A 10,348-nucleotide genomic window follows, 5' to 3' on the forward strand; every position below is an offset into this window, starting at 1 on the left:
GTCTAAAGCAGCTTTCTAGGCTTAAAGGTGTACCAATAATTACAAGTGATTCATTGTGTCTAATGCTCTAATGCTTTGATATCTTCAAATGTGAAACACTCCCTTTAAACAGTGCAGGTAAAGGCATGAAAGGAATATCCCAACGTTGAAAAATGCAACCGCTGAAGTTTAACTTTACATCACAACCTTGCGCACGGCGCACGGTTGCGCTGCAAACTTCAAGGGAAGTTACAAACAACATAATTTGAAGCCGTTGCCAAATGCAAAACGTTATCCTCAAAACCGGAAAATTTTGGCAGCAAAAATTACGCCGTTGTGTTCGTCGATTGATTTGTTCTCTTTACCTTCCTTTCATTGGCCGTTTAGTTAAACATTTCGCTGCAAATTAACTAGACGTGAAGGGTTGCATTACCGGTTTTTACGCCGCGACGAAGAGCCACTCCCCATCTCCCGGGAGCCCGCGGCCTGTTTTCAAGGTCTAACGACGCAGGCTATCTATAATCCTGCCAACGACGGTTGCGCACGTGACTGGCTGAAGTGCTTTACTGCCATAGAACCATTACACCATCTCACATCGATATATCGACAACGATGGCTCGAAGGGACCCGAGAGTGGCACCCTTTGATAGGTAAGTCAACGGGATACGGCGTGTTGGTAACTGTGATATCGCACGTGCCAGGTGTCACGCTTACATCGGCTGGCAAGATAGATTTTGACGTCTTCGAAAAGTGATTTCACTGTCATCGTGCCATTACGCGATCCCGAATCAATATATCGACAACGACGGGGCGGAGTTGCCCGGGAGCGGCACGCTTCAGTCAGGAACTGAACGGGTAATCGCTCGGTATAAAGTGTGCGGGCGCACTTGTACGTGTCATGGGTGCGTGAGCCAGAAAAATGGATCTCGCCATTTTTCGCCGTTTCCCGTTTTGTGCTACACCACAGCAGCTACAGCAGCCAGAGTCGTGAATCCGTCTGCGATGCATAGCTAACTCAAATTTTTACGTTTTTATATTAGCGCATGGAAGTAAGCGTGCAGGCGCTTGTGTGCATTAAGCTCAGCTAAAATCAGGAACTCATCGTGCTGAATGTAACATCCTACAGAGTGGTTTCGACTGCCGTTCGGCTGGCTACGCCTTGAAGTCAATTCATGGTCCCATTAAGACATTATCGAATGTGCATTAATTTGTATTAATGCATAGGGGAATGCTTAATGCACTGTGTTTGCGTGTATTGGATGCTTGCCGTACTCCCACTGTGAAGAATATTTGCTTTGCTGCCACATTGCCCAGGTTCCTGGCAGAAAAACTAAAGGCTTCGAAACCCCTAGAGACCTCGCAGAAAAGCCAGGAGAATGGAGATATAGTTGGGTTGATATTTCGGCAACATGCCTTTATCGAAGCAGTAGCAGAAGTCTATATCTCCATTTTAATTTTAACTTTTATTATTATTGTCGACTTGTCATTCAACTGTATCTCCATTCTCCTGGCTTTTCTCAGAGGATTAAAGCTAATACTTCTGTTTTATCTATGTGAATAATGTTTCCCGCTAATGCACTGAACAAATTACAACTAGGAGACCGCTGACATGATAACGCGTTTGTGCACGCGTATTAGCATCAAGTAATACTGAGGTGAACACACACAATTTTGCCTTGGTAAAACTGTCCCAACATGACTTGCAGCTCACGGAGGACTCATCGTGGCCTTATTAACAGGGGAACCACGGATTTCTATACTTTTAAGAGGGTCCTGTCCCCACGCTGACTTTGACCCCCACTGTTTTCTTGGGGGTCCGATGTTGTCTGCATACGTTAGGCATTCACATAAGCAATTCACATTCGCTGCCCATCAGTTGATGAACATGGCTACCTGCTATGCTGCTGATACCAAGCGTGTTCTGGGATGTGGTGCGACAATGCAAAAGTAATACAGCTCATCAAAATCAAGGGGGCTTAATTCATGCATAGATCAACAATGTCAGTAGCTTAGGATGCCATGTTTGAATTCCCCCCCCCCCCCCCCAGTAATTTGCATAAGTCAATGCCCCTGGCTGAAGCACTGTGATGCCTCAATCAAAGTGTTGATACGAAGTGTGCACTTCTTGTTTTGCTCGCTACTCGCCACCTTTTAAAGGAGCTGTACACGACGCACGTCGCCGCGGGAGCTTCACGGAACACCGGTGTCCGTAGTCGTTCCATTAGTCCCCAGGCATTCATACCCGGACCTCCACGCGAGGCAAGACTACGTTAATCACCTTCGCGTCGCCGCCGCAGGAGACCCCAACGCTGACCAGCTACACGTCACGGAAGGAGCACGAGCTGTGCCAGCCGAGGGGAGCACCGGCGACGCCTGCGACTGGCCCTAGCTGGCCCAGCGACAGTCATAAGCCGCGCGCCAGGCGCAGGCGTCTGCGCACCGCTTAACGGAGTCTGCGGGGGCGACACGCGACAGCATCAGCCACTGGAGGTGACGGTGGCGCCGCCTGGTGCTGCCTGGTGCGCCTCTGACAGAAGTGCCGCCGGATGGACCGAAGCGACCGGCCTGACGAATACTGCGCCGTCTGGACGCGGCAGGCCGTGACTCGAAATGGCGCCGTTAATTCATAGATGGCGCGGCTAGCGTCAGGCGAGCGGTGCGAGTAACCCACCACTAAATTCGCCGCTGTTCATACTTAAGAGAGCAGAAAAGAACACGTCTGGAATGTTTCACCCGTGGTGGCTCGGGCGTTGCTTATTTGACGATATATCGTATAAGTTGATATGGCCTGGCACCAGGTTTGTAGACGGCGTCAGCAAGTTAAGGGATGCAGCGAGCTACTTGCTATGTTCAGCGCATGCCAACATTAGCCCTAAGGCATTACATATGCAGAGAGGTGAGCGAGTCTTACCCATAACCTCCCCCGAGAGATTTTCCGTACCTTCCTTGCGGGATGGTAGGAAAGCATCGGTTTTTCTAACTGGAACGGGAAATGGTGCAGTCTCAGCATCTGAAAATGGATTTTTGAAAACTTGCGAGGGTGATCTGAAGGCTCTGTAACTTGCCATGAGTATGTTCTGCATACGACGCAGTTACTGCCCTTCGAGGTGGCTGTTTCATGGTGGAAGCCTTCTTGCTACAAACATGTGTCATGCATCGGGCATTGCTCACGTCCTGATGAGCACAGCATGCTTTTTTATTTATGGTGGTATGCAACTTGTTTATTGTGATATGGCACATCCAGGCACGTTCCACAGGGTGTTTTCATGAATCCTGGTGTCCACCCGCCCCGCGAGTCGTAAATGGACTCTGAAAATTGGCGAACTAAACCTGCCCTATCGATAAATCTGTATTAGGCATACGCCATAGCATGCAAACACGCGGCTGATGTTTACCTAAGTGCTGCTCGTGGTAAACAGCCGCACAGGCTTTCACTGTGCTGGATGTTACGATGTGTGGTAGGGCACAGAAGTGACGCCCAAATAACATCGAGCTTTCTAATTCGCAGCTGTGATTGCTACTAAAATATATTTTCCTAACAACGCCACGAGTTGATAGACAAGGCGCACGACGGGCAACCACGAGCTAACGCCTGTGGGCAAGAAGCTCACATTTCGTGGTACTCTTGTTGAAAGGCCAAACACTATGATGTAATCTGCAGCAGAAAGCCAGCACCAAACATCTGCGCGTAGTGCGCCTCTAAGCCGATCCATCCTGCAAGGATCGGCCGAGGCCTCTCCTGTAGCCGCCGAGAGTACAGAATTCGCAGGGAAGCCGACCAGCCTGGCGCTACAGCTTCGGGCGGCCCATGCTTCGAGCCCAGGTCCGAGACGGTTCCACGCCACGGCTACACCGGCTGCGGGCCGTGAGGACATGCCAGCGTTTAGGGGCGCCTGGTAAGTAGTCGTTCCGCACCATTCTTGGAACACCGTCCGCACGTTGTGAGTTTCGCGGGGCTCAAAGAGAAGATACTCCGCAATGTATAAAAAGAAGCTTCACCTGCTGGATCGCTGTCGTCATGGGGAAGCGCCCTTAGTTCTCGGAGATAATTTATTTCAACATTGTCACGCCCATGCTGCCCGCATGAGTGATGTCTAAACGCATCACAATCTTGTTTAACAATCGACACGTACCCTACAACATTATATGCACTTATCGTTCAAGTCCTACGGAATAAGATGGCTACTCTAACAGGCCAAAACACCAGCAGCCTTCGCCTGCGCGAGCAGACTATAGCCGCCCATCAGGACGGCCGCGCCTTTTGCTGGCCGCAGCATTGCCAAATATGACCTCAGGGGCTTCATACCGATCAAAACCTGCGCCGTTGCAGGCGTGGGGTTTTACGTGTACGGGGGGTTCAGAATGTTGTCCTGAATATTACATAGTACAAGATTGTTCCGGAGCCATGTATGCTTTTCAATCACATGGTCATTTGCTTCCACCTTTAAATTAATGCATCATGTCCTGTGCTTCGTCACTATGAGCTGCACGTCATGGCAAAGCCATTAACATAAAACAAATATACATTAGACACAGGCTTACAAGAACATTTCTCTAATATTGAAACAAAGTGACATAAAGTCGAACTCATTCCGTTTTGCGTAAATAAACCTCTTATCCAGAATGTACAGTATTATACCATGCGGAACACCTTCCTTACATGTCCATCATTTACTAATTCGGTTATGACGGACTGGCGCACGCATCACACGCAGCCACGCAGTGAAAAGTGTCTGACCCTGCTTTAGCTCATCGCCGACCTGGTGACCAGCGGCGAACGGTGCATCTCGCTGGCCAGATTCCGCGACGGGAGACCGCCGGTCCAGCCGGTGTGACCCGACTCCCAGCAGGACACAGCCAGGGAGGGGCAAGGCGCCGGCTCTCGCCTCACGGGCGTTCTCAGGGGCCGCGAGAAGTCAGCTAAACACTAAACAGCCAAACGTCACAGACAGGGGAAACAATGGCTTCACAGCCGAAGGGTGAAGTCTCGCTGACGGCCGGAGCGCTGCCCGAGAGTCAGGTCCGGAGTCAGTCGACGTTGACGATGGTGGTGCTGACGGTGGAGATCTTGGCACGTGGCTCGTTGCCCTCGCGAAAGGTGGCCGTCAGCCGGTACCAGAAGGGCATGTCGTGGAAGTGGTAGGTCTGCTGGTGGTGCTCGATCAGGCCGCCGGCCACCAGGCGGCGCGCGTAGCGGACGGCGGCGCGCCTGCTGCCGGCCAGCCCCTGCAGCAGCAGCCAGTCCACCAGCTCCGTGCCCAGGAACACGTCGTGTAGGAGCTTCTGCTGCACCCTGCAACGGCCCCGCGCGCCCCCGTCAACGGACGTCTCGCGGCGACATGTGTTGTGGTGGAGCATCGCGACGGCGGTGGTCAGGTGGAGAAGCGCGACAAGCATAGATGCAGAAGGGCGATGCATCTCAGGCCCTAGGAATATGAAATCAGCTTATTCGTCATCTATTTCTCTAAAATCTGACATTATTTGAAAAGCTAGGTAGGAGCAAATCAGAGGTGTCAGGAAAGCATACATAAAATGTAACGTCAGTCCAAGAAGCACTGTGAAAGCAAAAACCACACTGCCCTACAACTGCCTGTTGTCTGTTCTTCCGCTCTTCGCTCGGCGATGACTGGTATGCTGCGTTCATAGGAATACGTCCGCCGAAATGTGCGCGAGTAGAATACATGCACAGCACGTGGGACATTCCCTTTCCAATAGCCAATGAGCCAGAAAGCGACCCAACGGTGCGCCAAAATGTACGCAATGCATCAAATCGCACGACTTTCTGCTCTTAGAAAACGACTACAGGTGAAAACGAAAGCACATGCGTGCAGCTTGCCGGTTACCTGCGATCGCGCACGATCTCCTGGATGCACTGCTCCAGGTAGAAGTCGATGAACTTCTGGCACACGTGGTCGTGATCGTCGCTCGGACGGGACGCCTTGCGCCGCAGGGCCGAGCCAAAGCAGGAGCCGCCGTACCGCAGACGCATCCACCTGCCGTCGCCAAGTAGGCCATTATGCTGGGCGGCTGACGGCACGAGCAAGGCTTGTGCACGGAAGCTGGCTTCTGCCGCCATCACAGTACCAAAGAGACGTGTGCTGTACGCTACCGTGCATAGTGTCACGCTGACAAAGTCGTGACGCTATTCTGCGACGGCGGCGCAGCGGTCGGACCCGGGGCATCGGCAGGGCGTGTGGGGAATCAGAGGCGGCTGCGGCAGTCAGACCCGGGGCATAGGCAAGGTGTGTGCAGGATCAGAGGCGGCTGCAGCGGTCAGACCCGGGGCGTCGGCAGGGCGTGTGAGGAATCAGAGGCGGCTGCGGCAGTCAGACCCGGGCATAGCGGCTGCGGCAACGCAGACCCGGGGCGTTCAAAGGCGAGTGTGGGGAATCAGAGGCGGCTGCAGCAGTCAGACCCGGGGCGTCGACAGGGCGTGTGGGGAATCAGAGGCGGCTGAGACAGACCGACCCGGGGCGTCAACAAGGCGCGTGAACGATCAGAGGCAGCAACGATCAACGGTAGTCAGACCCGGGGCGCCGGCAGGGCGTGTGAGCACTCAGCATAGGCCGCGGCCGTGTATAGTGTGGTCGAGATCTATGCCGTGTATTTTAACGCAGCCCCATCCCGCAATATGTACCCTGCTACCTCAGTATTGAACCTGGGTGTCAAGAAATATCATTTTGACGCCAACAGCAGACACCATAGTAGGTGCGGATTAGACAGTGACAATCAGGACACTAGGGTAGTTGACAGCGGTGACAAGTGTAGCAGCGGCTGAAGGAGGAAGCACTCTTTAGCGCAAGATCGGTGGGTGGCCAGCGGACCGAAACAGTTATCGCCCCTCCCCCCCCCCCTCTCCCAACCTGTTAACCTTGAATAACGTCTCGTGACCCACACGGACATGTACGGAAGAATAATTACCTTAGTAATAACAAATACTTTGCTGTTTAAAGCAACACAATCTAATAGACGCAACACGCGCGTTGTTATGGTCGGAAACGTTGCAGAAAGGTTGCAGCACCATCTCGTGATGGGGCGGGAGTCGTTGTCACGACTTCGTGGTGAACAAGGCGGAGCAAACAGCACAGTGCACCTCACACCAGACTGATTAATTGTGGTGTTTGACTGGCTGATTCGCATGCTGGAGAACCACTTCTGATCAACATGAGCAGAGGTGCCGTTTCGCCATACAGTTTTACGCCGAAACGTTGAGAGCCTATCGTGCTCTTTTGAAGCGCACCACGGTCACTGTTCTTTTGACCTTGCGAAGCCAAACAGGTAAACCGTGCACGATTTGCACTATGCACTACGGATTTTTTTTAGTACGCGCATTATGTTAAATAGAAACACCAGCGTCCTCTTCCGTCTGTTGAACGGGACGGAACAGACATTACCTGAAAATAAATCCCGGGCGGCAAACACTTAACAAACGTATCAATTTACTTTCGGACTGTGGACCGAGCGCAACATGAAGCATATGAGTGCTGTAATCGCGCTTTTTCAACCGCACGTTTTCCAAGAATGTCGCGTGAACCCATCGAGAAAGCCATTGTTAAAGGCATGCCTAACCGGTGACAGATATTGGCCGATCTATAGATATCTCCATAACGCTCTTTCCACTCGTTTGCATTGTTCTAGAGCCAGAAGACCAATACATTGGTAATGCGTAGACCAATGCTACCGATAGTGTTGTGATTAAACGGCGTGTCTGGGAAACCAGAGACACGGGGGCTCGGTACCCCGTGGTGCCCGCTATCCCCGCCAGGGTGAGAGGCAGACGATGCCATATAGCCTCAACAGCTGAGTGAACCGTGAAGCCTCAATCACACACATCTCCCACATGGCTCATGAGAAGGTTACGTTCATGATATGATCTCCTAGGTTTTGCCTTCTTTTCAGCTGGTGCCCGCTAGACAACCTGGTGTGTCAAGGACGACCTGTCTCCGATCTCGGTGGGGCAAAGCAGTGCGGCAGCGTCCCAGTGCGGTGGTATGTGATGAGCACCACGCCGGCGATCAGGAGACACTGGATACGCACAGGGAGCAGTGCGACCCAGATGTGCTCACCTGCTGCGCAGTGGCATTAGGAAGGCCTCGGGGTCGAGACCGAGCACGAAGAAGGCGAGGACGCCCTGGCCAAAGTTGATGATGGTGTCGATGAACGTCAGCTGGATGTAGACTCCGCCCATCTTGCCCTCGCGCTGTACCGGCAGGCTGCACCCGCACAAGAACATACTCTGAAAGCCGGTGATTAGCGTTAGGCTGAAGCTAAGGCTGAGAGTAGGAATGCGAGCGACGAGAAAATGATGGGATCCGGCGATCTTGCTGACTCTGCTGTAATAGCGCATTTCACGAAGGCTTGCAACGGAACGATTTTCTGCAGGAAATTGTAAACTGACGGGCACTTTCAAAGATTTTCACCCGAAATACAAGTCAGCTACAGCTCGTTCAGCTTATCTGACTTCACACGTGTGGGGACAGCGCAATGAAAAGGGACGGTGAGAAGTGCCCTGAGACTGCTGGCAGCTGCCTGAACCCAGAACTCCACTCTTGTCCCGCGGCATACGCGGCCGGGTAGCGATGAGAGCTCGGCAGGCGCTACGTTTGTTTAGACCAGACCTGCGAGTGAGGGTGCCCAGGACCGAGCTCGGCCAAAGGCCAGCCACGGTACGACGCTCCGCTGCAGTGAAGGTACAAGGACGCAACGCTCTATGTCAGCACATGATACGGCGGGTGGGGATTGACACCATTTTTTGGCCGTGAGCGAGTGCTTACCGAAACCTGCCCAGCTATGTGCACTGTATAACTGTGTCCCGTATTACTGAAGGATTGCTTTAACCATTGGTAAACAAATCAGATGCGAGAGCCACTTTCGCAGTCTCAGTGCAGAGGTCCACCGTCAGGCGCAGTCTCAGTGCAGAGGTCCACCGTCAGGAGCCTTCACTCACCACGACCATAGACCAGGCGAGCGAGATGAGCAGCAGCGAGTGACGCAGAGTGTGGAACTCCTCGTCCCGGTCCCGAATGACGCTGGACGTGTCCGAGGAAATGCAGTCCTGCTCCGGACAGGACTTGGCCGCATCCATCGCAGAAGAGTCCGGATTGTACAGGCTGTAATATTGCAAGCATGCCATCTGAAGACTACAATGCGCGTGCGTGTCATCTGGCATCACCTGGTGTCACCTGCCACGCTCATCCCATCACCACTGGAGATCGCAATCTGAAAACTTAACGACATGTTTGTTGGTCCTGACAGTTCACTTCGTCATGACGCGTGCCTTCCGATTCGAGTGCCCGCTGCGGATTAAGCCACTTGGGGCCCTGGCTACATGCCCCCGACTGAATTGGCTCCTAGCCAGCTGCAGCGGCCGCGCTAGAGGTCAGATGACGTCAAAAGCTCGATTGACAGCGAGGATTGCGGAATGCTAAGCTTTTGACGCAAAATTCAGCAGATTTAGCCAGAATTTAACGATCGGGCGGCAGGGACGGGGCTCACGCAGCGAGCAGTGCTTAGCGTGGGCGGTGACCACAGAAATTCAAGCAATCAAAAGGCTCGGACAAGAGCTTCAATAACACAAGTATTCATCATCTGAGATCATCTGGCGTCGACATACCTTCCCCGACCGCAGCAAAGCACAGAGAAGCGAGACAACTACCATCTTAGCCCATATCGAAGCCCTTGGAAATGAAAGCCTCCACCACTGAGCTGCGACGCTTACGAGTGTAGCGGGACACCTTCGGTGGCTACACTGTACCGTATGCTAGATCACATTCAGTAAAGCTCTGGTGATTAGGTAACGGTGTGCTGCAAAGGAACGATTGCGGGTGCGGTAGCTGGTTCGATAAACACAAATAACTGGAATTGTGTGGTAAATACTCGTATTTAATCTGCATTTGATCATCGGATACACTCCTCTGCAACTGCTGGCTAATCTGAGTGTCAATGCTTGACCAAGGAATGCAGTTAATGCAATTCCTTAAAAAACCAAACCACCAGACGCTCAACTTCCAAGGAACCAAGAGCAAGCGGTACGATACAACCTGCAAAACACACATCAGTCTGATATTGCCCAATAAGGGTCGGTGGAACGGAGCAGAGCGCCGCGTCCTACTGTGTCGCTGCTTCACAGCTGACCCATGAGTGGGGTTACGTGCCCGAGTACAGAGCCGCGGTCCGCTACCTGGGTCGGGCACTCCCGGCGACCGACGGATCGAGCGCTGCGTGACCGAGGCTTGCTCGCGCAGCACCACGCGCAGTGACCGAGGTTTGCTCGCGCAGCGCCACGCGCAGTGGCCAGCGTTTCATGACCAGCGTTCACACATCTTCCTCTCGCCACGCTCATTTAGAGGGTATAAGGACTCGGGCGGAG

The 10,348-nt window shown here is 52.9% G+C and overlaps 2 protein-coding genes across 2 annotated transcripts in view; one reads left to right on the plus strand and one right to left on the minus strand.

The window, feature by feature from the left end:
• LOC119109497 (integral membrane protein GPR155) overlaps positions 1-10,348 on the plus strand; it is a gene marked incomplete in the record, with an annotated part of 68,651 nt that overhangs the window by 40,501 nt on the left and 17,802 nt on the right.
• Positions 4,336-9,086, minus strand: LOC119109498 (integral membrane protein GPR155). Its single transcript, XM_037233127.1, has 4 exons — positions 8,927-9,086; positions 8,046-8,215; positions 5,823-5,972; positions 4,336-5,272 (listed from the first exon to the last, which is right to left on the minus strand). Exons 1-4 carry the CDS (start codon positions 9,062-9,064, stop codon positions 5,008-5,010), a joined length of 723 nt encoding a protein of 240 aa, XP_037089022.1. The 5' UTR covers positions 9,065-9,086; the 3' UTR covers positions 4,336-5,007.

The sequence above is a fragment of the Pollicipes pollicipes genome, unplaced genomic scaffold, assembly GCF_011947565.3.
Source record: "Pollicipes pollicipes isolate AB1234 unplaced genomic scaffold, Ppol_2.1 Scaffold_7231;HRSCAF=8579_pilon_pilon_pilon, whole genome shotgun sequence".
In the NCBI taxonomy this organism is placed as follows: Eukaryota; Metazoa; Arthropoda; class Thecostraca; order Pollicipedomorpha; family Pollicipedidae; genus Pollicipes; species Pollicipes pollicipes.